Consider the following 27,918-nt stretch of genomic DNA (forward strand, 5'->3'; position numbering starts at 1 on the left):
TTAACACACTAAACCTCCAAGCTATGAATTCCAGACCTTGTTATATAAACTAATGCAGAGGCTTACAAGTTTCACCTGACAACCATTACACTCACGTTCTTGGCTCTGTCTTCAGCACAGGAAGGCATGGTACAACGTGTGACAGGTTGTTATATTAATGCACTGATGAAAGCAGCAACTGCAATAGAAAAGATTAAACATAACAAACAGTCTCGGATTCTTCCATTTAGTGAAAAAACAGTACCTTCAAGAAATAACATTTCTCTAGATTACTGGTGATAGGCAAGAAGTCATAACCTACCTGGTGTTTAGCTTCCTGGTGACCACATTGAAAGAACACGTCAATGCATTCCTAGCCCTTCAGCAGCTACACTTTTAAATGCCACTGAGTTACTGTGAGATAGCTGCCATGCATCTTGCCCCAGACAGGTTTGCATTTTAACTTTATCAGGACTTTTATGGCTTTGTGATGAACAGTCAGGCCTTGCTGGCTGCTGCTGCAGCACTGAGGACACCCCTGAGGGCCATCCAGGCTATCTCTGGGTAGATGGTGGGTGTCCTGCGGGCTGGGGACTCAAGGACTGGGTCTGGGGATGAACAGCAGGGAGCAGACTGGAACCAGCAAGGCACGATTAGGTTCAGGCGTCTGTCTCTACTGCCCGTGCCTACCAGGCCAAGCCCTGGGGAGGGGGCTTGGGGATGTTGCAGCGTGGGCATAGTGTCAGGAGCTGCGGCCCAGCACCTGCCCCAGCCCATCTCCTGGTGCCCCGTGACTGCTACGGGTGCTGGCAGCTCCCCAGCGCCCAGCTCGGTGCCTCTGGCTGCCGGGAGTGGGTCTCGCCCTGGCTCTCACATGTCCGGGGCAGAGGCGCTGGGCCCCCCGGGCCTCGAGCCATGCACGGGAGACGTCCCCTCCCTCAAAGAACTGGAGCAGCTCCTCAGTACCGGGCGGCCCTCCTGTAACCACGTTGACGAAGTATGGCCTAATCTCTTCTTGGGAGACCTGTAAGTAAAGCTGCACGGACTGACTTTGCTCTAACGCCACGCTGTACACTCTGTCTCTTCAGTCTGTTATTATCCCTAATCGGTCAGGCATTAAGTAGCTCTTGGTTTTGCTGACTAATGTCATTTAGACTGCAGACAGCAAAGTTTCTGAGATAAAATAATGATTAAGTGGGTACTTGCTTCTTTGTTAACCCTCGGGAACAATGTGCTAGCTTATGTGCCAACACATGGCTTGGGAGATGCAATCGCAGGACTGTTCCTGCCCTCTGAATATCTCTGTACCCATCTTGATTTGTTTGTGTTGGCCTTTTCCTCAGAGTAACAGCTCACAACAGATTTATTCTGTGGAAGATGGGTGTTACCCATGTTTTAAACGCTGCCCACGGCACAGCATACAGCCACGGAGGCCAGGACTATTACGGAGCTACCATTGATTATTATGGTGTACCAGCCCACGACCTCCCCAGCTTTGATATAAGCCAGTTCTTTTACTCTGCGGCAGAATTTATCCACAAAGCCTTGAACACGCCAGGAGGTATGAAATTATCACTGTTCACAGTTTAGATGTGTTGGCAGCCTCTTGTAACTAACTGGTCAGGTCCACAAGCTCAGTGGTGGACGAGTCAGCATGCGGACTGCTGGTCACCTGCCTGGTGGGTGGTGAGGGGAGGGTGTGCTGAGCACATGTGTAGCTCTAGCTTGGTCCCAAAGATCAAGGAAGACTGCAAAAAGTTGACGTGAGAAAAAGGATGGACAGTGAACAAGAGAGACTGAGGAGGAGAGGAGAAGGAGGAGAGGGAAAAATATCTGGAAAGAAAGGCTTATTCAAACAAGGAAAAGAAAAAAACACACATTTGATATGGACACAGTTTTATCTGGTCTAGTCTTCTGAGATCCTCTTGTGGTAACTGTATTTGTAAGAACACATGAATAGAGTCAAAAGTCCTGATTTCTCCAGCTACATGACATGTGAAGAGGCCCATACGCTGCAGATGTTCACCCTGTGTGAATAGGGCCTGCAGAGCATGCGCCTTAGCAGGAGATGCACCTTTACCCAAGGAGATTTATGACACGTTGCACAAGAGATTGAGCGTCTTGGCACTGGTGCTATAAAATACTAATTAGCATCTATTACATAAAAGATTATTCCTTAGCATGAGTAAACTGGCATTAATGGATCTACCTCAGTCTGTCTCACACGCTCTGCCTTCAAAAAAGAAATACAGCCACAGCAAATTGCCTTATTATGCAATAGTACTAGGCCAGTCATTTTTCTTGGTGGCTAATGTGTTAGTGCCATCCTTTCAGGCCATATTGTAGCATTCTTCTTCACCTTAGTGAGCCCTTCTGAAAGCAATGGGTCTGTTTTTCCTCTTGTTCACAACAGAACAACATCAGTGCTTCCACAGGGTTTTCTTTGATTTACCAGTGTTTCTGAAATCAGGTTGTGACCTCATGGCACTGCTCATTCAAGTTGCTGGAACAGTTACAAATTAGACTTTACTGTTAGCAGTTCATGTGGTCTATTGAAAGGGTAGAAAATAAATTGTTTGCTGTGTTGCTCTGACCACGCTGGAGAATACAGGAGGGGTTTGTCTTCCCTTTAAATTCAACTTCATCCTCTGTGCTACTTCACCTTTATGGTTATAATTTGCCTTTTTTTTTTTTCCCCTTTTTTGACCAGCTAAAATTTTGGTACATTGTGCAGTTGGAGTAAGCAGGTCAGCTTCCCTAGTCCTAGCATATCTCATGATAAATCACCACCTCCCATTGATTGAAGCCATCAAAACAGTGAAGGAACATCGATGGATTTCACCCAATCGTGGCTTTCTGAAACACCTGCGAAATCTGGATGTTCAGCTACGGCAAAAGAAGGGCTGCTGAAAGGGCAAATCCTTTTGCATTCAGTTTTTCAGCCTTCATAATCAATGTGCCTACAATACTTCCCGTGATCAGTGCATACTGAAAGAATGAAGAGTTATGGAACCCATCAAAGAAAAAAAAAAACAACAGAACTGCCAATGGATCAATTTTGGCGGCTCAGTTCCTCGTAGACGAGCACTGCCCCATAAGTACCACATGCTGCAGAGTTCCTGTGCCCAGCGTGGTACTACCAGATGACTCCCCTGGAGCAGTTAGGATGGACTGAGGTTGTTCCCCACTTGTGCTAATACCAGAGACAAGTTCAATAATTGCATCTAGCGGTACAGTATGTTTGAGTCCCCTTTACTAAAGAGTGTAAAATGACCTTCAGTTTGGTTGTAGTTTTCATATGAAAAGCTTGTCGTGTTGCAGGCCTGGTGATGTGATGAGTGCAATTGGTCAGAAGCCCAAGCACTGCTGCAGACACCTTCCTCTTCTGCCAGTCTCCTCAGTGTTGCAGTGCCACACAAAGCTGTGGCAGCCTGAACGCCCACACCAGCAGAATAAACTTCCTCTGCGCAGCTCCGTATGCAGTCTCAGGGTCAGCAAACCCACGAGCCTTTTCTTGTGTAAATATGTTTTTCAACAAGATACTGTATATTATGTACTATATTGAAGACATTAAAAAAGAAGACAGATTTTCAAGGTATTTTTTAAGTGTAAATTCGTCAGTTTTGTGTAAGTGGCTTTGAATCATTTTTGGTTTAACATCAGGTAGGAACCCGGGCATTCGTCATTACTGAGGAGCTACTGGCATGTGTTTGCCTGTTCCCCACTTTGTGTTTCCAAGCTCTTGCCCACAATAAATGCAGATTGTGCTAAGGGCCTGTGGATGTTAAATCCATAAAAGACATGTATAAGGAGTAATTTTTGGTTTAATATGTGAATTGTTTATTTTGCACCATCTCTCTGCTCCTTACCCCTCAGTCTGCAAGGGAATTGCTGAGCTCCATGGCCAGCAACTCCTCCTGCACACCAGCAGCTTGAACCTGAGCAAGAACATCTTCCTCCTCTGCCCGTCCTCCTGCCTTTATCCTGTTCCTTTCAACTTCTCAGGTTTAAGCCTAAATATTATCTGCTCTCTCTGGCCTCTTCCTTCACAAAGGATTAGTCCAGAGAAAGGAAGTGTCAAAGATCCAGGAAATCCAAGTATTGCTTTCCATCCATCTCTGTGTAAGGGTGCTGACACCTGAATGTGGTATCTTGTCTATGTTCCAGATTTCAAAGCTTCAACTTAAAATAAGCCTAAAAAAACAGACTGACAGACTCCCTGCCTGCCTGCATGCCCTTAATTTGATTTAGGCCCATCTTACATTGCTATTTTCTAAATTCAGCAGGGAACTGAGTTAGCTTAAATAAATAACTTGGCTTAATTGATACAAATTAGTTTTAGGTTGTCTAGAGGTTGTCACTTTTCCTATGACCAGTTAATCAGTTACTTAAACCAACACGATTTTTAATACAGAAACTGCATTTGAAATTCATGCTACCATTCTCCCTGAAAATTACCTTGTTACCTTGTGGTGAACCATGAAGCAATAATCAAATCTATTTTTGCCCTTTGTTACTAGGTTGATTTATTGATTAGATGACCTTATAAACTTTCTCTGCCAGATTGAGTAAATACATTTCTGCTTGCTTGAAGCATCAGGCCTGATCATTTTCTCTCTGCTGGAGACGGCTTGCAAAGTTATTACAAAACTTAAATGGTGGTGACTTGTGGGTTGTTGTTCTTCCTTCCCAGACCTCTATCACCCTTAATTCTTGGAGAGGCTGAGACACAGATACTGATTTGGCCTAGTGCTTATGGGAATGTAGAAATCCCTATTTCAATGTACACACAGCAAAATAAGCATATTTAAGATCCTTTTAGAGGTCTATTTGACTGTCTGTTCAGATTTTCCTAAATCTTGCCAAAGAGCTCCACTGGCAACAAAGAGAAAATTTTGTAACATAAAAAGATCAAATAGAAAAACACATTTAAAACCCAACAGTGCTAGCACAATCTTTATACCTCACAAAGTAGCAGAGCAGTGGAGGAGGAGCTGGGTTTGCTTTGAAGATCTCCATTAGCATTAATAAGGATTTACATGAGTTAATATTTCATTGTAATTTATACTTCATTCACATTACAGTAGATTTCAGTCTTGAAGCCTTTTGAAGACATGGCACTGAAAAGTCTGGAATTGATGTGAGTGAAATAATGCATCTTAATGGCTTTAGGCTGGGCAAAATTAGACACGTGTGAGCAAGATTGATGGAACCTCCCATCAGGATAATGCTTTGCATGCCCCTGAACATCTGTCCCACAAAGCCACAGCTGTGAAAGCTGCTCTTGTTGTAAATTAGTACCTGCTCTCTTAGATACTACTCCTCCTTTGAGAGTTTTGTTTCACAAGGGGTACAGAATTGTAGACCGAAATTGAGCCAGTATAGCATCCATTCCATCAGGGACACGGTAGTGATTTTGTACAGCAAGACTTACTTACCCCAGCGGATAGAAAAAAATAGTTAGAAACTCTTTTCAAGGGCAGTGGCAAATCACAGAAGTGTTTTTAATCTGCAGAGGTTGTGTTGCCTAAATTTCCTGCCGGCAATATTGCTCCCTTCTTTATATACTGTGCACCTTTGGCTCCAGCTCTGCACAGGGAAAAAGATTCCCATCAACATATGTAAATTAGTCCTGTAACTTCTTGAAACAGCAAACACTGCTTTGACTTGCTAGGAGGAAAAGAGACCTCACCAGTCCCTTAGATTATCCATAGCTCAGGTCGTGATGTGACACAACATTAGTACTTCCCTGTTTTCCTCTATCAGCCAAAAAACTTGTATTTTGAATATTGGTTTGGCAAGTTAAGCTGAGGAGCCAAAATAAAAGCAAAACACTGCCTCACCAGTGGCACTTTGTTTAGAATATGCACACGACAACAGGGGCTGCAGGATGCAGGAGACTAAAGGCACTGAACATTAACTCCTCATTGAGGGAGAATCCCACTTGGGAAGATGCTTCAGTAGCTGAAGATAAGCTGAACCTGCTGAACCAAAGCACCCAGGCTCACCCAAGGTGCCCCTGTAGTTTCCCATGACCCTGAGGGAACCGTCAATGCTGGGCACCCAGCCTGACGAGGAGCTGCTTACCTTCCATCTCCCCTGAAGCAAACAGGCACACTGGACTTCCTGCCCAGGCTCAGATGCACGCTCCTGAAACAAAGTTTTTTGGTTTTTGAAAGCAATTTTCAGCTAAACGCAATTCCTGATCCACCTTACCAAGTAGGTCATGAGGCTCAGTGCCAGCTCAACGGAGGCTGTGGGTGGGTGTCTGTGAGCAGAGGGCATGGTGAAAGGGACCTAAATCAGTTTAAAGCAGTTACAAAATCACAGCATCCCCTGAAGGGAGGCATGCAGAATTCCAGTGGAAGTTTCCCTTATTCTCAAGTAGAAGAGCTGAAGGTAACAGATAAAGTCAGCAGAAGCCAAGCTGGGAACTGGAGGAAGGGGGTTAGGTGTGCTGTGTGATGCCTTGCCCCAGGATGCTGCAGGGAGTAGAAGCCTACAAAAATTCAAGGAGTAACTGGGAACATTTAAGGAACAGCAATCCCTTCAGGGTTACCAAATACACAGAAACTGTGACCAGACTTGGAAGCTCCTGAGCTGCAGCCAGCTGGAAGCTGGGACAGTATTAGAAAGCAGTATATCTCATACTTGCCTGGTCTCATTTTCTGTGAGTCTCAGCTTACAGCCACAGTCAAACTCGATGGACTGTGGTGAGGCCCAGGACAGCTGCTCTCCTGGTCTTTATTTTGAACTCGCCCTTAAGATGAGCTGTCCCCTGTTTCCCAGTAGCTTATTATTAGAACTGGGTAGCATGAGGCACTGGGGACTGTGTCTTGGCTGCATTCATTGACATTTCTTTCATGGGGAGAGCTCTGTGCTGGCAAGCACAGCACTACTGCTTCTGGGGGGAGGTGTTTTTTGGTTTATCTGGTTTTGGTTTTGTTTTCCTGTGGCTGTTCCCATTCCATCGGGGATGCAACACGGAGCTCATCTTGGGAGGCATCCATGCGTGTACCACATTTAGAGACAGCCACCTGCTTGGGAACATCAAGTGAAGAGCACACTCCAGCAAGGCACCCCCTGCTGGCTCTGCAGCAGCAGCTCTCCATTGCCTACATTTGTGCATGGCCACCAACAAGCGGCCAATGCCTGGAGGTGGTCGGACCCAGCCACCCAGGAACACTTCGAGCTGCGCTCCCTCTGCCCAGGAATCGCAAAGTATTTTGAGCAGCTGCAAGGTGGAATTGAAGCACGTGGGTGACGAGTGGCCTGAGCTCCACATGGGCAATACATAAGTGCTATTTGAGGCTGAAGGGCTGAGGAATGTAGTGCTTGTTAACATATGCTGTTTTATTTAGTTAGCGTTGTTAAATTTAGTTGCCTTAAAATAGATGTAAGATTAGCACAGAAGAAAGCAAAATGACTGCCCATTAAAGAAGAACCTTCAAAACACACTAAAATGGATTAAGAAGAGGATCAAAATTATCTTTATTCATTTGTATTATTTTAAAAATAATAAGAAAAAAATACATTTCCTAAATGGTGCAGTGTTTAACATGTAGACCACAAGGCAGAATCATGATTCTGAGTGGCCTTAAAATTGAACTATGATTTTTTTTCACTTTCTCAATTTGGTGATTAAAGAACAGCGATTTTCAAATATTAATAATGAAGTACTCTAATATTTGCTGTTTGTATTATAAGCTGATTTTCAGTTGAAATTTCTGACAGAATGTTGATTGTTTCAGCAATTGAGCAAACTTGTGCCAGCATCAAGACTTGTGCCACAGCTCGTGCCAAATAACCCAAAGCAGTACCACAAACTGTCACTGCTTGTTCCTGTGGAAGCAGTTATGTGCAGCTCCTCAGGAGCTACCAGGCAATTAAAGATCAATCTAGAATTAAAGCTGTATTCTATAAGACATTTTTCCTTACGACTTTATCAGAATTTTGATGGGAGGCCTCTTTAAATGGGTTCAATAATTCATTATATACTACACACTATAACATTATATAATATACACTATAAATAAAGTAGGCATGGCTGACTTTACATGATGTCTTTCATCCTGGAGGACTTTGAAGTGGTCAACAAACTGATTATTAAATATTTGTCTGCCATCAGCCACTGCTGATACAAAAGGCCAAGGCCAAGACCCTTTGGGTTGAAAGGTAAAATATTTTTAAAAGTGCTGCACAATAAGCAGCTCAGGGCACAAGATGTAAAATATCCTGCAGAAATCAAACCTGACAGTGAATTTTAAATAGGCAGGTTTAACAAGTGGAGTTTAGCCAGATTACCAAGATTAATACCACCCCAGCAAAGAAACGTGACACAATCAAAGTTTGAGGCAAAAGGGTTACAGGCTTTACTAAAACCTGACTGTGTTATTTCAGCACTGTACTTCAAGTCCAATTGTAGGAGGACCTGAGCTACCTCATGAAGTGAATTTTTATAAGATGTTTGGGCCAGTAACTCCCAATGACTGTAGTCAAATGGAACCTGCAATACTAGTTAAGTTTACAGGAAGTTATAGGCAGGATACTCTACGTTTTCTACTTCTATTTTGACTATATTTGGAAATCACCACCTTTTACTTTTTACTACATTACTGTTTCCTACGCAAGTCTCTAAGTGTGGTAGGCACTAAACTCTGCAGACTAAGAGATTACAAGGCAATAAGATATGTTGAGCTGCTTTTTGTCACGTACTTTCACACACGATTCTCCACAGCTTCATAGCCCAAAGCAAGAAAGACCTGTGGCTTGGTGTCCCTTGTATACTGAATGCTGCACGTTTTGCATAGGGAAGCAAAGGGGACCAAACATTCCATAGCCAGGAATGGCATTGTTATGGAATAACTGCAGAGGACTTTCACCTTGGCACACATTTCTCTACCACCTCTGAGTACATTCTCAAGGCCAAACAGTGGTAAGCCACTGCTCTAACACAGCACTTTCGTTAAGCGATCACAGGTTACTTCAGAAGCATTAACTATACTTCATTCAACCACTGGGTAAGCCTAATTATCTACTTACAGATATTGTCTCCATGGTAAGAGGGAGGAGAGCAGCATCCTGAAAGATAAGGAGTGGTCCACAAAACTACATCCAAGTCAGTGTCAAGGATCACACATGGCCCACTACAATGACCGGAGTGTGTCTTCTGTAACAGAAGAGAAAAAAGTAAGCAAGTAGAAATGGGAACAATGCTGTATTTTAGTGGGTGGGGAGAAGGACAAATTTCCAGTTGAAAAACACTTTTGTTGCTGTTGTTGTTTGAGTTTTTCTGTATTGATTCATCAGAATACAAAACACACAAAATGTTACTTTCTGGTTTGAGAAGCAGCCAAAATCCGCAAACAGCTATTGTAAAGACATGCCAATTGGCCATTTACAAAGCCTAATGCCATATGTTTTCCTATTTTTCTGGACTCAGATCTCTAGTAACAAAAAGTGGTTCTTGATTTATGAAAGAGATGAATGTAATACCCTGAAGGGTACTTTATCACAGCAGCTGTAAATTCAATCTCTAAGAAATGAGATGATGTGGGTAAGGCAGAAGTACCAGCTTATGCAATCTGTGAGCATGGCACTATTCTGTGCAGCCTGGAACAGCACAACATGTATTCATTTTTATTTTGCAGGAAAATCTTGGTTCACTGTATTCATGGAAAAAGCAGATCTGTCTCCCTTGTGCTACCTTAACCTTATGATATTCCATCACTTTCCTCTGGGTAATGCTATCCAAGGAGTTATCCAGTACTGAGTAATTTAATCAAGAGGAGAGTTCCTGAAACAGCTGCAGGACTTAGATATTGAACTAAGATACATACGGTATACACCTATGTAAATTCTTATGAAACAGAAGATCAAAGTAACAGGAAGGAATGTCAGACAGCCAATCTGAATATGAGATAAAGATGAAAGGAACGTGACCTAAAGCTTTGGCATCAAACCTATGTTTCCTCTCTGTTTAGGGGACAGAGGGTTTTCCCAATCACTACTCAAACATTTGGTTAAATGAAGACAACAGACGTGCTAGATAGACCTCTAGAATATGCTCCCCGTTTGCTGTCCCCTCTGTTTGTGAAGACTCATAAAACTTGACTTCAAGAGAAAGCAGCCCCACGTTTGAAGTTAAAACTTTTAAGAATATCCCTGGACTTAAAACAATGGCAACCTGTTTTGCTGCACTGGGATGATCAAATGAAAAGGGGGGAAAATGTGGAAGTCCAGCAGACAACAAGTTACCCAAATGGGGGACAGAGTTTTCCCACCCTGCTGACAATAGATGCTCAGTTCCCAAGGACTTCCCAGAGGTACCTTCATTTCACCATGTCCTCTGTCCAGCTCAGTCTTAGCTTTATGGACCTGAGATTTACAGCAATGTATTGCCATAAATTAGCTCTTTTCTCAGAATGCCCTGTTCCCACCAAAATTCTCTTTAAGCAAGCTGTGCTGTGTCTTCAGTGCTAGCAAACACATAAAGAGCTGAGTTCCTTAATTTTACAGGAATATTTCATAAAGAAACTGCTCTTTCAACCCTACTCTGCTTGCTCAGAGCTTCTCTCGTTAGCCTGTCTTCTGTCGCTTTCTCACAAAGCAAAGGGGAGTGAAAGGATAAAATGCTAATTAGATTTTTGAAATGAATGCAAATTAACAAGCAAAACTACACCACCTTGCGGTAGTTCTTATCTTAGGGCAGAGCCTGGAAAAACAGTTTCAGACTGAAGTCCTAGAGACAGAAGTAAAATACCTGGGGAAAGTTGCAGGTGACAACTCCAGCATCTCAGCAGAACTATGTAGCATTTGCACTGAGTTTGTTTGCAGTGTGCATACATTTCTGTACAAATGTACCCAGTGCAACTTGGGAACATCAGCGCTGGGGACAATCAATCCATGGTGAAACTCCCACCAAAAAAAACAGTGGTGCAACCCAGGGCTGAGTTAGCTCTTCTGTGTAGAGGTGCCTACCAAGGACGGCATGGCCTAGGAGGCGTATGTAACTGGCAGGTTCTCAAGTGTCAAAATAGAAGCAGAATCACCAGCTGCGTACATCCTGTGCTCCGCAAGCGAGACGCAAACAAGAGAAACAGTCGAGCTGTCTGTTGGAAAAAGCAGCTTCCCAGGATCACCCCAACCACGGTGTAATTGTGATCAATCCGCATTGGCAAGTATCAGTTTTCCATATGTGTTTCACCTAATGCTGGCTGCCTGTGGAGAGCAGCTCGGGCAGGCTGATGCATGCTTGTTATCGCTGGCATAAATATCTCTGCCTCGTGTTATTGTGGCACAAAGCAGCTGGACCATTTGAAAATCATTTAAAAAGCACTATAAAATTAGGGCTCCAGTGCTCTTATTTTATGACTTTCATGAGCAGCCATTGCCTAGAGAGAAATTATCCTCTTTATTTTCAAGGCTAAAGGTTCTTTTAACATTCATCAAAATCAAAGTGCACCCTTGATAACACAGTGAGCTGTTACTTATCTAGTACAGTCTCTTTACCTTCTGCATAATATCACATTTGAGATCTCAGTTCTTCGTATACAACTCATTTCGTTGTGGCTGCTGTTGTTTTCACCAACTGAATTTGCATAGTTTCTGGAGAGGCTGGTTTATGCCCTGAAACATATTCTTTGCATAATTCTTAATTCTATTTTATTATATTTTTAATTTCTAGAAAAATACCACTGAGTGTTTTTGTTATTGATCCCTCTATAAAAACGGTCAGTTCCTTCTTCTGGCAATGGTTTTTCACAGACCAATTAAGCACTGTGAGTGAAATGTATTCAAGGGCATAAATAGTACTTAGGTGCACAGCCTGATAGACTCCCTCCTCTGCCTTTGAAAGCTCTTTCCCCCATATAAGAAAAAAGTCTTAGATAATTTTATTTTTTTCCTCTATTGTTTTCACAGACAGCTAAACTCAGGAAAACAATGAGTGAACCAAAGCAGTGTGAGAAAATTCAAACAGTGTGGAGGGAGATCCATTTCTTTTAGAAACAAGAAGTGCAGCTGTAAAGACCATAACTAAAGCTTGGATTTGAAGGGTTTTGCAAGAGACACCATGCAAAATTGTCAGCCGCAAAGGCTGAGAGAGGTCCTGCACATCCTCTGTCCTGCAGCTCAGGAAAACCACTGCTTTCCTCCAAGTTGTTTATCCTGCCTCAAGTTGCTGTAAGAGCCCAGTCACCTTATTATCCAGACATCAAATACAGACTGAAGATAAACATTTAGAAAGCCGTAACCTTAGCTCTCTTTTCAGGATTCCCTCTTTGGCCACATTGTTTTTATTTTGTTTTGTTTTGTTTTTCCACCTCTAGGGGTAGCAGACCACATTGCTGTGCCAAAAAGGTGGCATGCTTTCAACTCTCTGCAAACAGGGAGGGCTGGTGCTAATAGGTCGTGCTGTGAAAGTGTGTAGCCATGCAGAGGAGCTGTGAAGTCAAGGCACAGCATCCTGCGCGGAGGAGCTGTAACTGGCCAGACGGCAGCCTGCGTGCGTGTGAAGAGAGCCGCGCTGCAGTGCCAACACCTCTGCTAGCAGAGGCAGATTGAGTATTTAACCGCAGAGCCCTTGCCGGTCATCACCCAGTTTTCGATTCATCAACTGGATGCTTAAGCTAACAGAGGGATGAGATGGGGTTATTTGGTAATCGCAATTGTTTATGACCTTAGGAAGACACAGCAAACAAGGCAGTCATGATAAGCAGGCCCACATACAGGCTGCTGTCACCACGGATGCAGAAAGTGGGACAGGCATTTAGTAAGCCATGACAACAATGCACTTCAGCTCTGCAGCACGCTTTTTGTCAGCAAGCCACTAGCCACCTTCTTCCATCTGACAGCAAAAGGAAAAGAGAAAAGGGCTCATCTGAGCTGATCCAGCTCTGGGTTCCTGCATTTCAGACCAGATTTGACCTTTCAGGTTAGGAGCGATCCACCCAAATTGCAGCCCTTGCTTGGGGCAATGGTCAGGAGTGATGGGCAGGGGAAGAACAGAGATGTGTGCAGCCCCTTCATCACCTCATTCAGCACCACTGCCATGGCTGTATTGGCTCTGCAGGAGCTTCCTCCCTTCTGAGCTCACCTGTATGGATGCTCTTTCTTTCTCTGGTATATACACCTCACCCAGCAGAAAACATTGCAAAATCCCTTCCACCCAGGGCTTTCAAATTAGCATTTGAAGTCAATGCTTCAATGCTAAAAGGAGGGTCAGAGGAGGATTTTTCTTTTAAGCATAGAAGGGAAAGAGGCGTCTACAGTGTTGTTTTCCCATATACCCACATCTACTAAAACCTCAACATGTAAGGGGTATGTGTTTGCTCACCTTGTCTCCAGAAGAGGATTCAGCATATCCTGGAGGGAGCTTTGATTGAGATGATCAGTTGTTTGAAGTGTAGCAAAAGGACCCAGGTTGAAGGACGTTCTAGATGAGGCAGATTCAAAGTCATTTTGTGCTCTGTTAAGCTTACTCATTTTCAGTAAGGCTTAATCCACTTCCAAACAGCAGGTGGGACCCTGTGACTGAGGTGGACAAAAGAAGGGTTCTGGATGCTATCAGTGCGCTTGTGGTGTTGCCAGCAGCCACAGAGCTTCAATCACTTGCTTTCCTCACAAGGTGAAGCTGATTCCTGCTGCTAAGCACATAACCAACCTGGGAACAAAGTCCTTTTACCAAACAGAACAATATAAGGAATGACACCTTAAAAAGCCAACTAGGATCAGAATCCTGAGGGAGGAGGGCACTGGGATGTGTCTTAGCATCATCTCATTGGGCGAGGGTGTTGCTGTCCAGGTGAAAGGCATCTATGTCTTCAGCTGTTTTTCCTCATCACCACAACAGTTGAAAGTTGCTTTTAAACATTTTTCTTTTCCTTCTCCACTCCCAATCCTTTGTCATCCTCCTCCTTGATGGTGCTAAGAAATGAATCTTCCTTCATAGTGATAAATGTTCCTCACAGCCTAGGAAGCAGATGTGGTACGTTTAGTGCCCATGTTATATAATTCAATAGTTAGTAATGGGTATTGTAGACACCTCTTTCATAAGACACATGGAAAAGGTGCCAAGGCAGGTTAGACCTGAAGGTCTGGTTAGCTGATCGTTCTCTATCAGCCCAGAGCAGTGTCTAGGGGAAGAGAGCATAAGTAGCTGGACGATGTAGGAGTGATTCTTCCGCTGCATCGCCTCCAGCTTTTGGCCTTCCACAGATTAACTACTTCCTAAACTTTATGATGCTTTTAATTATGAATGGAAGGTCTGGTCCCATTACAAAACTCCCTAATTGCTCCCCTCTGCACCCAGCAAGCACCTTGCCTCCATCAGCTCCAGAGATTAGCTCAGGCTGTGAGGAAAAAAAAAAAAAAAGAAGAAGGAAGGAAGGAAAAGGAAAAGCCTGCAAAAAGAAGAACAAAAAAAAGGAAGAGCAAGAGATGGAAAGCTGGCTCTGGCAGAGGGCTCTCCCACCACCAGGCCCCGGCTAGATGGCAAGGTTATGGCATGGGCCTGCTGCTGCTGCTGGGTTTGCGGTGTGACTTGCCTGGTTGGGATGCTTTTCCCCGTGTTGGATGAACCACAAATGCCACTGATAAATTATCTTGACGCCCAATTCTGACGTGAACTAAACTCAAGTCAGCAGCAGGCTCCATCTAACGTTTCCAGTTGGTTATGACACACAACAATTGTGGGCGCCTGGGCTGTGGGGGCACCTGGTGGGGAGTGGTGGCCCCAGGGTCTGTGCTGGGCTGTCATTTGGAAATAACTCCCTGAGGAGTAACGGCCTGTTAACTCGCACTGATGCCCAACAACTTCTGCAAGGTTTCTTTATCTTTGGAGCCTGGTTTGTTACAACAGATCTTGCCACTGGAGCAAATCCAGGCCAAACTGCACTGTGCCTAGGCAAAATTGAACACTGTTACATGCTTTTCTCATACAGAAAACCTGCATAGGAAAGGATACAGTGTAGATCGTTTGATGTATTTGCTCAGGTCAATACCAATTTAATTAATCGAGTACCTTTCACATTTTTCTCCCATCCAACCACAGCATTTTCTTGTACAACAGTAATCGCTCTCTCTAAAAGCCATAAATACACTACTTTAAAACATCCAAGATTGCTTTCTTCTGCCATCTTCTGGCAAAATGAAAGAAAAACAGTGTTTCAATCGCAGCAGTGCTGCTGTACTGGTCTAAGGCAAAGGTTGTCACTAAAGGTAGTGTGTTATTACAGTAGTTAGCATAAGTGAAAAAAAAAACATAGCCCTTGTATATTTGAAGGCTTACCTAACTCCTCCAGCTCTACCAGCTGATCTAGTAGCAGTGTTCCTGTGGTTATCCCACAGCAAAATGTCTGCTTTGTAGGCCTGCTGCTTCTTCACTGCCCAGAAAGCAAAGGGGAGTTGCATGGCACATGAGGCTTTGCAGTTTTATAACAGGACTTTATAGAAAATACAATCAGTATTTTGAAGAGAAGTCCCTTTTGCCAGTTTTGCTCCTGGGTCTTTGGAGTTCCTTGACAAAAGACATCTTTGTTTCCTTGTCTGATAGGCATGCAAGGATTTTCCTTCTACTGCAACAATTATTTCTTTCTGATCTCCCAATGTAAACACCACAAATCATGCCAAAACACCTTATGTGATTTTCTTAATTCTAAAATAAACCACTTTCAATATTTTGTTAAGAAAGCATATAAGGTTAAATTATGGTTCCTGTGGGTTGTTTTTTGTTTGTTTGTTTGTTTGTTTGTTAAATTGGCTTTTCCTTCACGCAGAAGTCCCTTGTAAATAGCTAGTCTTGATCCCCTGTCTCTTTTCACGATAGCTCTTCTCACACAGTTTTACTAAAGATATGAAAATAACATATGGTAATAAAAAATGAAAAAAATCCTAAACAAAAAATCCAATATTTCACCTTAAAATGAACTCAAAATTCAGAGTCAGTAAGAAAAGCTACTCACAAAATTCCAGCCTGCAAAGAGCACATAAATAAGAGCATTTCAAAGCTTTGTTCTTTTTCACTAGCACCAGCAAAAATGTCTGCTTTGGATGCCAGGCACCAGAGAGAAAGGATGTTAATGCTATTTATAGCGCAGGGATGGCTCCCATTACCACTGTACCTGAGGAGCTCACAATCCTTAACATATTCCTGCTCACAGTGACTTTCTCAGGCAGAGGACGGCCTTCCCAGGGTGGTGCTGGAGGCACTGGGATTTGCTTTGGGAAAATGGACTGAAATTTGCAGCCTTTTCCCAAAGCATCTATTACAAATCGCCTCCGGCACGGACAACCTCCAGCAAGGCTGCTCCCCTCCTGGCTACCTGTGCTTGGTCCCTTGGGAGCCACGGGGCTGCACTTTGCTGGGGCTCACCCTCCCTCCCCACCCTACCAGCTGTGGCATTGACCTACAGCCCATGCGAAGCATCACCAAGAACCAGCATTGCAAAAACAACGGCATAAAACCTGATGAAATATAGGTGGGAAAAAGCACAAGCAACTCCCCAAACTTGCTGGAGCATAACCACCTTTGCCCCTGCCCTGCCCGACACTGCAAGACTCAGGGGGCATCAACATCAACATCATGTCTTGGGCATGGGGCAGATCCGTTGGGCATCGCTTAATCAAAAAACAGATAATCCATTTAAAGTCAGCAATTAAAAATCTAAAGGAAAGATGTTCAACTTCACCCCAACAAAGCTGAGAGCATCCCTCGAGAACTCTACAATTTCCCTGAAAAAAATGTAAGTGCCAAAATAGATCTTCAAGTGTGGAGTTTTGAAGTCTCTTTGCTCTTTATTCTACTGCAAAGAGTTTGTACAGCTTTGTCAACTTTATAAAAAGATGTCTTTCTCATATGTACCCTTTCAGGCAAGGCAAGGAAGGCAAGGGAAAGCACTTTGCTGCTGACATTAGAAATGTAGGGAGAGACAGGCAGCTCAAAGATACCAGTGCCAAGTGACTGAGGAATATCAAAAACCTTCACTCGTGCCTTCAAATACTCTGAAATCTTGCAAGCTTGACAGCGTCGTCAATTTTGTATTGACAGCAGCAGTCAGACAAAAATCATTTGAGGAGTAAATCGAGGAGAAAAAAAAAAATCTTTAATCCACAGTCATACAAATCCATACCGCCTGCAGAAGGGCAACTGCTTCAGAGCCTGTTTTAATAGCAATATATTAACATCCTTGTTTGTCTTTCCTGAAGCTTGCCAGGCTTTTTTTCCTTCCCCCTCTCAGAATCTGGTCTGTTCGACATCATTTGTGTCAGATGGGCACACACTGTGCCTGTAACTTTCACCTATGGACAGCCTGTGACACCGATGACACCTCAGCGTGGGGCTGGCAGTGCTCACTGAGCTGTTATCAATATCAAGGTCACTCTGCTTTTCTTGCTTTGGCTGGAGCTCCTCTGCCCTCGGGGCACGGGCTGCCCCAGGAAGCTTTTAGCCCGAGCACGTCACAAGCCGCAGCCGCTTTGCTCCACTCCTGGCCTTACATAAGATGAGGGCGAAGTTTCCACTATTAGAAACAGTTATCTGCATGGCGGGCTGCTGCTCTCCCGGCTACAGCACAGTTATGACTGCTGGCGGTGGGACTTAAAACTACAGCTATTTTAATTCAGGGAGAAGCAAGAATCAGGTCAAGATGTGTCGAGAGAAACAGTAGGATGTGGTTTTCCTTTTTTTGTTTTTTAAATCTATATCCTAGCATTTGTGCCCTGGACAGGAGTGCCCCAGAAGAGAGCCAAAGGGGAGAGCATCACCCTAGGCTTGACAGGTATCTACAGCTGAGTCAGAAATTATGGTAGGAGCCTGTGGAGGGCAGCGCTGTCTTGCTGGGGATGGCGTACTGAATAGCTCACAGATGCCAGCTGCTAAGGTAATGCTTTTTTTTTTTTTTTTTTCGTTGTTTCTCCTTTGAATGTGGAAGCTGCAGCTGTCAAAGCTGCCCTCCTGCCACAGCCAGGGCCTGTCACTGCAAGCAGCGAGGACGCCCCATTTCTCCATCCCTTGCTGCAGCACAAGCCTGGGCACGAGGAGCTGCCACCTCCAGGGCTGCTGGCTCTGACAGGGGAGGGCTGGGGGAGGCAGGACGGGGCTGGGGGCACCACCGAGGTTCTCTCCCCATGGAAAGATACGGTCTTGGGACAACACGTGCAGATCAGTTGCCCCTCAGCCCAGCTCTGGCGCCTCGCGAGCAAAAGCTGGTCTCTTCCAGCCCGCTTTGGAGGAGCCACTGGGCCCCACCACAGACACCAGGCGTGAATGGAGGCGTTGGGCAGAGATGGGGTGGGGAAGAGGTGTTAGAGCTCGGGTTCTCCCCAGCCAGCAAAGCGCTGCTGCAGCGCAGGGCTGGAGACACCTGCAGCACCGGGTGGCTGGCAGGGCTGCGCCCCACTCCTCCCCAGTGCAATGCTTAAAGCGAGGGCTGCATTTGCCAGAGCCCTCAATCTGGCATCTTTCCCGAGCAGTAAATTCTCTTAAAAAAAAAAAAAAAAAAAAAAAAGCCAACAGAGCTTTAATTGTACATTCTGCTTTTCTCTTCACTCCAGAATAATGGAAATGGCATTAATACAGTGCTGCATTGAACACATACCCGCACGGGGGCTGAGGGACTGATTCTGCTTTCCACGAGGCAGGGGCACTGCCTCTGGTGAGGCAGATCAGGGTTTAAGGAGCAAGCAGGAGCAATGAACTTCTGCTGCTCCCCGCTGTTTGAACGTGGGCAAAATAAAAGGCCATAATATATGATGCAGTCAGCCAAGAAAGCAATATTGCTCTGCCATGTGCGCGGTCTATACTGAGACGAGTCCAGGATCTCATTTCAAAATTCCCATAGGTTCCTCATTTAAACCATCAGCCGTAACCTGCTTCTCATTTTCAATACCACTTGGTATTAGAGCTGCAGCGAACTGCTGGTGAGAGATTCTAATTCCTGCAAACAAGCCCCTGTAGGCTTGCAAGGAAAACAGAGAGTTTCCCCCCTCAGTTGCCTGCTAGGTTCCCATCTGGCTGTTTTAACTCTGCTATTGCTTTTAAATGCGCCTGTTTCTGTGCATGAGGCTTTCAGCTCTACCTCAGGAGACTCCTGGGTTCTCTTAGCATCGGATTCTGGCCAAAATGTGGAGACACAGATTGGGTCTTCTTAACAAAAAAGAAGATCAGGTTTCACATTACAGTATCTGAAAGATTAATTCAACTTACACGATCATTTCCCTGTGAACCACGCTTCTTTCCATCTGGATTTTTCCATCAGGAGGACAAAGAGCCATAGTGTTAAGCACTACCTGAGAGAAAAGCACAAGGAGTGTAAAAGATGTGTGTAGGGATGCCTGGTCAGAGAAAAAGAGAAGAAAAAACAGGGTAGAGAACAATTTAAAAATGTATCATCATGCCTTTTTTGTTTGTTTTTCATGCAAATTATATTCTGATCTCGTTCTCTAGTATTTTGCACCATTTCGTCTGTTGGTTTTTGTTTCAGGGAGTTTAGGATATTTGGCTGCTGGAGCCTTCTGTGTCATGTTACTGTTATCTAGTGCTTGTGCTATTGTGGTAACCAGATGTCCACCCAAAGCCAGTGCTCTGCAGTGCCAGAGGCTACCAACCACCTAATGTAAGACCTTGTTACCGAAAGACACCTGTCCCCATCCAGGCTGTCATCACTGCCACAGGCAGAGCCAGGCCAGCTGAGAAATGCTAGCACAAGAGACAGAGGAAAGATAACATGAAGGTGGTTAGGGCAGGGCCTGGGGCTCAGCTGCTGCCCTGCCACGGGCTCCTCTTGGGACTTCAGAGAGATGTTCAGTCTCTCTGCAGCTCAGTTCTGGCTTTAGGAGACGTGGAAGCAACCATGGCAAAATGGCAGCAGGCCTTCCCCATCACAGAAGTGAACGTGAAGGCTGCTCAATTAGTCTGTGTGAATGTTTAGTTGCACAAAATGTGTTTTTTTCAACCAGGAACAAGCCACTTCATCTTGTTTTCATACTTTAAAAGATTTTATGCAATGATAAATTAAAACTCCAAAACAAAAAATAATTCTTAATAGAAAAAATGGAATTGGACTTTTTTTTTTCTTGAAATATGAAAATGAACTATTTTAACCCCTTCAATACTGGAATATTTCCTCTTCCCCCCCCCCCAGGAATTTGCTTAGTTTTATAAGACTGGAATCTGCAAGTCCAACACAAATCTGTTAAATGCTTTGGACAATTCTAGTCAGCGGGGGCTGTGCATTTTTTTTCTTTGCCAGAAAAAAAAATTATCTTGCATAGAAAATGGCAATTTTTTCTAGTACAGTGGGAAGAAGAAAAAGGGAAGGGAGGGAAGAAGTACAATGCTCCCTAGCTTGCATGGACTAGGTCTCTGCAGAAAGTGCTAGTGACCTTGTAAGACTGATTTTTCTTCCTGATACGAAGGATTGTGCCATCCTGCAGTCACTGTTTCCAGCTAGAGCAGCTTCTGCGAGCCACCCAGAGGGGGAAGTGCGTAGAGTAACGTGATCAGTGGCAGCACTTCTGCTAACTTTGCAGTATCTTGAAGTAGAAGGGGGTGGGGAGAAAACCCTCAGCAAAATCCCTGGTCTTCAATTAAAAATTTCATATTACCTTCCTCATTAGTCCAATCATCTGATATAGTTATTTACAAGCTTATCCTGAAGGCCCCGCGGAGTCATTCAATTTCAAGGCCAGCACGGAGCAGAGCGGAGCGGCATGGCTGGGAGGAGCTGTGCTGCACGTTGAGATGAGGAACTCACTTGTCTGCTATTAGTCACTGGAAGCAAGTAACGCTGACGCGCTTTTTGGGAAGAGGATTGCTGAATGAAAGGGAACTCTGTTGCAAAGCACCTTGCTGGCTGCAACGGCTGGAGACGCCTGTTAAGTTTCACCATCACCAAGAGATCTCAGTTCTACCAGGCCAAGAGAATCTCCCCAAAGTCAGGTCTTGAACAAGAGGCCTAGCGATGCCACCTCTTCCCCTCTCCCTGCAAATCATCTCCATTACCGTAACAACCTGACAGATTAAACAGGAGCTTAAAGCAATGGGGAGCTATGACAAATGAAAGTTTAGGAGCCATCTGCTTACCTCCACAACTTCAGCTTTTTAACATCTGCAGCGTCTGAGAGTCATACATGCTCCTTGGAAATTAGTCCATGGTCTTCTGAATCTCCAGATGTAGGACCTCTTGATTTCCTCCTACTGCTCCAGCTTAATGTTCTGTATCAGTGAAAATACAAAGAGATCACAACAATGCTAGCAGTAGCTCTCAAGCACAGGGCATGACTTCTGCAAGGCAGTGTAACATGTAAGGCAATGCACATTATCTTTTTCTGTGCTATTCTTCATGCTAATCTGTGCTGGGAGCACACAACATATTCCTTTACTAAAGCTCTTGGTGTTATATGCCCTGAAAAATTTGTAGGCTTTTTTTCCCTATTCCTTCTTTACTTTCCTGAGTTACTCATATGTAGTTCTTTTCCTTCATCATTAAAGGTAAAAACCAGTTAACTTTTTTCCATCTCCCCCACCATTTTTACTGTGCTTGTCATATTTTGCTTATTAAGTAGTTACCCCAGGGAGACTTCCTTTTTATTGGAATGTACAAAAAGCTGTAGCTGCTCTTAACATTTGTGGGGAGGAGGAGGGAGAGGGGAGTGGGGAAAACAAATTTAGTCTGAGGTCATGGGAATATATGTGGTGTGATCAATAATATGCCTTGCATCATCTGAACTACTTTTTTTCCATAAGCAACAAGATATCCTCTTTTGCTTTCTGCTTATGCCTCTCATCAGCCTACGCTGTTTAAAATAACACACTTGCCTGTTCAGACAAAGTTGTTGTTGGGCTTTTGGAACAGCATCCATCTAGCTGCTGCTGCTGTGGGGCAGGGGACAGACTAGATGACTTCCAAAGATCTATTCTGGACACATAACCTTTCGCAAAATAAACACAGGCCACCCACCTCACTTTGGGAACAAGTTCTCATGTGGCTCCCACATTGATAATGGCTTTAATACCAACAAGCAACCAAACAAAGCTCATCAATGTTCTCTGGAGGCGAGAACAGCAATTCCAGATAATGAGATCCTGGCAGGGGAATGCTCCTAAAGTCTCAGAGAAGGGCCTCCTTGGATGCCTTTGAACTCTTGCTCTTGATAGAGTTCCACTTCGGGCTGGACTGAGCCTCCTGGGTCTAAAACAGCAAACAATGTTGTAAAAGGGGCACAGGATCTACTGCAGGCTCTGTAAGGGAGCAAAACAGTCCTAGTTGGGATTCTTAATGGCAACAAAGCCAGAACTTTCAGCCTCATAATTTTCCAAAATTTATATGCTCTTTTTCCTCACATCCCAGGTAAATGCCCTACCTTTCAGATGAGAGACACAGCCTCTCTCTGGAGACAAAATAGCTATCGCCTTATTTATACAAAGTGGAACAGCTCCCAGAAGAGAGACTGAGACAGACAGACATAAGTATACTGGTATAGATGAGTGTTCAGGGACATTCACCTGAGATATACAGAAAACTAGTTAAAATTCTCTCTGTTTCTACCTATATGCACACATACATACATAACTGTATGTGTGCATGTAGATCTGCATGTATGTATATAAATACATCCATATAAATGAAAGAATAACTCTACACACATACATTTTATGTATTTATACATATACACCATATGAATATGTCTTATATACACATCCTAAGATTTCCACCCTGGCCCTAGAAGCCTTGTGAGTTTAAGTCAGTCCAATGATTCATTCTTTCAAAAACTTCCAGTTTTAAGTAGCAAGAAGCAAGTGTGCACAAACACTCTCCAACACAAAGTGCTGGAGCTTTCCTGTATTACACTCATCAGAGCTACAGTAACAGCAATAATAACTGCACCTATGAGTTTCAGTCAATGTTGTGTTCGGGTGGCACAGGACGTTCTTTTTCAACAGCGTTACTTGACAAGAAATTAAATCATATCGTCTTATGCTGCAGCCTTCTCAGGGGATGAATTACATGCTGTAGAGTCATACCACAGAGTCAATCCTGCTCTCTGGATGCTTTCAGCAACACCTGCAGGCCCTACTGCACACACCAGTTATAATAATGTAATGCTATTTGGAGGGTAATGAACAGGACTGCTTCCTAGGGAATATTATTTCTGTATGAAAATTTCCTCTTAATTCATTTCAGAAAAGCTGTCTCTGAGACAAACCGAGTGTGTGCAAGAGAGGAGCAAGATGCCTCACACCAGAGATGACTCTTCCCCAACCAGCAGTGCAGGGAGCCCAGATTCCTATGAAACACCAGCGCTAGCAGACCTCCAGCGGCTGATTTGGTTCAGAGGAGGGTCGGATAATCACGTGGACCAAGTCTGGCCAAATATTTACCTGGGAGATGCGTAAGAACATATGGTCCTATTATTAAGCTATTATCAGTCCCTGGGAGGAGAAGGAAGGGATGTGGTGCACTGGGGACCAGCTGTTGGGTCTGCAGGAATGTTTTTACAACACAAGCTTCCAAAACTGATAACACAAGGACTTTGAATGTCATGAAAAACATGACAGACAAAAGGGTAATTTATAGTCTGAGTTGTTTTTTCTGCATTCTGTGAACCACAGCAGACTTTGGCAGGGTAATAATTATTTGTATTCTAGACAGAAGTCTAGAAAGAACCCGTCCCAAATTAGTGTCAACTGTGAGAAGCATTATCTACCCCGGGAACTGAGCTCTCAGGCAGCAGACAAGGCCACAGTAGCCTTCTACTCAAATACAGGAGCAGCAGGATCAGGAGCCAGATGGACAAGGACCCAAATAAAATTTGCAGTAAGGATTTTGGCAGTCCAAATCCAAACTTCTTTTCAAAGGCGGTAAAACTGAAAATATTAAGCAGTAATTTTCATGTAAATACCTCATACTCGTGACTACTTCTATTTAGTGCTGTTTCATTCTATTTAGATTACTGCAAATTACATAGATCATCAGATGGGCATAACAACAGCTCATGTTTACCAACCCTTTCTCCTCCTCTTTATATATACATCAGTTAAGGAGCACAGCTTTATGGAATAACTTCAGTCCTAGTTTATGGCTGGAAAAGGGGAGAACCTGGCTGGTGAGCATGACAGAGCCACTTCGTGTCCAAACCAGGAACAAGGTGCTGCATCTGGGAGGGTTCTCGCCCTTGCCACCCACGCACACGACAAGTGAGAGATTAGCTGCAGATCTCATTAAACAAGTATTTGAAGTAAAATCTTGACCGTTCTATACAGTAAGCAGTGTTCCCAGGGGCTAACTGCTGGGAAGTATTTGCTCAGCTACCAGTATCCCACAGGCAAGCCTGTACTCACGCTGCTCTCCATACCACCACACCACATTTTTCATTTGCTATGTGCTTCTTCACATGTGCTGTAAGCAAGCTGCATTTCCTGCATCCTTCCCTAGAGGGAGCAGGCACCAACGTTAAACCACGATATTTTAGGAGAATGTTAGGCGTGCTGCCAATGAACCCTCCGCATCTTTCAACAGGTGGGCTGCGAGGTGCAAAACTACTCTTCAAAGCCTCAACATTACTCACATCCTTAATGCAGCAGATGGACCATACAGTATCAACACGGGAGCCAGATATTACAAAGATCTGCAAATAGAGTACTTCGGAGTAGAAGCATTTGATGATCCTTCCTTTGATTTAAGTATCTTCTTCTACGACGCTGCCAATTTCATAGGCAAAGCCTTAAACACTTCAGGAGGTAAGAGAGAGGAAAGGTTTGGGATGAAGCTTCAACACGAGCCAATGGGGCCTCCCATTGTACTAATAGGGCTTGCGAAAGCACACGTAGAGCGTGGCCAGGACAGGAGATGGGGTTGCTGCTCCATAGCACATGAGGAGGTGGCCACGATGAGGTGGCTGCCAGCTAGGGCTGGCAGCCCCATGCCCACCCTGCAGAAATTGCCTCCTGGCAAAGTCCGAGGGCCTGCTTGCCGTGTCTGTGCCCCCAGCACCCCGGCCAGGGCTGCAGCCTGGAGGCTCATGCCCCGCACCACGAGGCAGCTCTGTGCCTGCTCCCCGCTGGCACCTGGGAGCACTGGCTGACAGGCTGCACGTGCCAAAGTGCTTCACACAACCGGAGCCTGGTCCAGGCTGTCTATTAAGCTAGAGAAGCAGCACAAGTTAATGAACTAAGTCGCAAACTACGAGCCTGACCCGCAGCCTGCTGAATTTTTGTCAGCAGAGTTTGGATTAGGGCCTAGTTATCATAATTTCCATTTGTTCCAGAGCTTGCTCCGACTCTGGCTGTGAGATCTTGCTGCTTTCGCTGGAGTGCTTTATTAAATCCCTAGTTATAGCTCACACTGGGCTGCTGAGATACAGTAAATTACAAGCCCGTTTTTATAGGCAGACGGTCCTACAGAGTTTATGGGACTTGTCAATGATCACAGTCTGGGCTGGACCAAAATTTTCTGCCAAAACTGTTCCTTTTTCCACAAAAAGTTACACTAATGAGTTCTGTCACAGAAAGCGTCTCCTTCCACAGAAAGTTTTGGCTATTTTAATCTGGGAACAAATATCTGAGAACCCAGAAAGTTTGGATGAGAACTGGTTTGGGAGCAGAGAAGCCATCCTAGGTTCCTCAGCCCTGCTCTCCTGTATGGTGAGAGCTCCTCATGGGACTGGAGGCCTCTCCCGCAGGGTAGTGGCCAGCAGATCCCCCACGCACTGCTTTGTCAGCCCAAAAAGCACCCAGGAGCTATGCAGCCTGCAGAGGGATAATGCAAACATGAGGCTCTTGAACTATGTATAACTTCGCAACAACTTTTTGAAATACATGTCAGTATGGGGGTGTTTAGTCTTCCACCTCTCCACAGCGCTCTTGAAATCTTACATAAAAAAAGTCCATCATGCACTAACTTTGGTCAGGGAAGAACATTCATAATGCTCCATTTCCAGTATCTACCTTCAGTGCTTATGTCCATTCTTTCCAGTGCTATTGAACATCAAGATAAGCTGTGTAAATGGTATTCTTCTCTTTGCTAACTACTGAAAGGCCTAAGCTAGATGCGTATACTCAGTACAAAATACCACTTCAGCTGTGATCTATAGCACAATCTTAGGCAATCTGCAAAAAAATGAGTACCCACTGAACACCACAGCTACTTTGCCAACTCATGTCTTGTAGTTTTTGTCCTCTCTGTATTCCCTTCACTTTAGAAATGCTAAAGCCTGCTCACCTCGTGTCTCTTCTTTCTGCAGGTAAAGTGTTCGTGCATTGTGCCATGGGGGTAAGCCGCTCTGCATCCTTAGTGCTTGCCTTTTTGATGATCCACAAAAACATGACACTCGTGGATGCTCTGAAAACAGTGGGTTCTCACAGAAACATCTGCCCAAACACAGGGTTCCTCAGCCAGCTCCGAGACTTGGACATTAAATTAAATGAAGAGAGGAAAGGAAACAGAGAATCTGCTGGCAAAGAGTTGTAAGAAAGCATTCCTAAAAGAAAGAAAGAAGACAAAACATTACTTGAGTTTCCTAAATCTCTTTCAAATGTATTACAATTGCAAACTAAGGATGTAAGTTTAAGATACACTAGAATGCATGTCATTAGTAAAAGTACATTTTACTTGATCTTCCCATTTCGCAACACCATCCTAGATTATACTTACAGTTGATTGTGTATTGTATCCTTCACTCTCCACCTTAAAACATTGCTCTGCTGGTTTAAGGAAAAAAAAAAAAAAAAAAAGATATCAGGTTCCACTTCAGAAATAGCTGCATTTCAGCAACGAGTGAAGCTCATATCACTTTATGAAGTGTTAGGCTATTTGAGGTGAAAGATGCCATATTATTTATGCTACAATAATGCTCAGAAGTTTTCTTATGAATCAGCCTCCCCCCACCCCTTTTGCTTTCCGTATCTAAAATGGTTTATATTTTGAGACTTGAATCTGGCACTAGTTAATTCTTGCTTTTACAACTGGTGGAGCCCCTGAGTTGGGGGTAAAGAGGCTGCTTAGAGGCAGAGCAGCTGGGATACAACACAAGCCACTCTTAAAGAAATGATTCCAAGTCTATTTACAGTGATTTCCTTTTGACTGTTCATCAAATAATCATTGTTTTTTTCTTTCATGAAAAAATCTTTGTTCAAGAGGGCACTCAAATCCTCTTCATCTTCCCTAGTAAAATTCATCCTGGAGGTGCTGTGGAAAATGCTTCTGAAGAGGAAAGTGGGTTCCAAGCTGAGGCTCCGAACAGCCACATAGGCAGTGGGAGTGGGTGCAGGAAGGAATTTGACAACAAAGTTCAAGGGATCCCAAATCTGTCTGGCAGTTCAACATCATAAAACTCATGATTTTCTTTCTCAGAAATAAAGGCCATTAGCATTGCAACATCGTGTTCTGTGGCATTTGCTTTTGTGAGGGGACTCAAGTGAAAACTGAAGGGACACAGGAACAGCAAGGGAGGTGCTGACAGGCGCCAGACTTTCATCTTTGTGTCTCTGGGCCACCATAGGAGTGCTCAATAGCTACTGTCATCTGATGGATCAGTGCTGCCTGGAAACTATGAGAGGCACATCTGGCTCTCGGTTCCCAGTGGACAAACGTTCAGAGCACAAAGCCAGCTCGGGGATGGCAGTTGTTTGCATTCCCGGTACCACACTTGGGAAGGCAGAGGCATGAATACTGCCCACCATGGCGAACCGGCTGCTCAAGAGCAGCTGAGCAATGAGGGAAAACATGCCTTGCCATTCCCAGTGCTGTCTGAAAGGCAGATTTCTGCCTTCCTGATGGACAACTCAGTGCCTTTTAAAAGTCTCTAGCAGCATCTACATCTGCTATGTAGACCACGCAATGGGAGCAAGAACACGAAGCAGCACTTTTGGCACTGCAGACCTGGTTCTCACGCTGAGGGGATCTCAGGGGGGTTTGTTCTGGACGAGTCCCGTGGATTGAA

The 27,918-nt window shown here is 44.3% G+C and overlaps 1 protein-coding gene across 1 annotated transcript; it reads left to right on the forward strand.

Annotated features, from left to right (window-relative positions):
• Positions 1-27,353, forward strand: LOC311439601 (uncharacterized protein). The gene is made up of 7 exons (XM_084525494.1): positions 1-1,005; positions 1,323-1,540; positions 2,690-2,886; positions 7,007-7,235; positions 23,163-23,370; positions 24,498-24,718; positions 26,221-27,353. The coding sequence occupies exons 1-7, from the start codon at positions 548-550 to the stop codon at positions 26,445-26,447; spliced, it is 1,758 nt and encodes a 585-aa protein (XP_084381620.1). The 5' UTR covers positions 1-547; the 3' UTR covers positions 26,448-27,353.
• The last annotated feature ends 565 nt before the right edge of the window (positions 27,354-27,918 follow it).

This window comes from Aythya ferina (assembly GCF_964211825.1).
Source record: "Aythya ferina genome assembly, chromosome: 7".
NCBI classification, from domain to species: domain Eukaryota; kingdom Metazoa; phylum Chordata; class Aves; order Anseriformes; family Anatidae; genus Aythya; species Aythya ferina.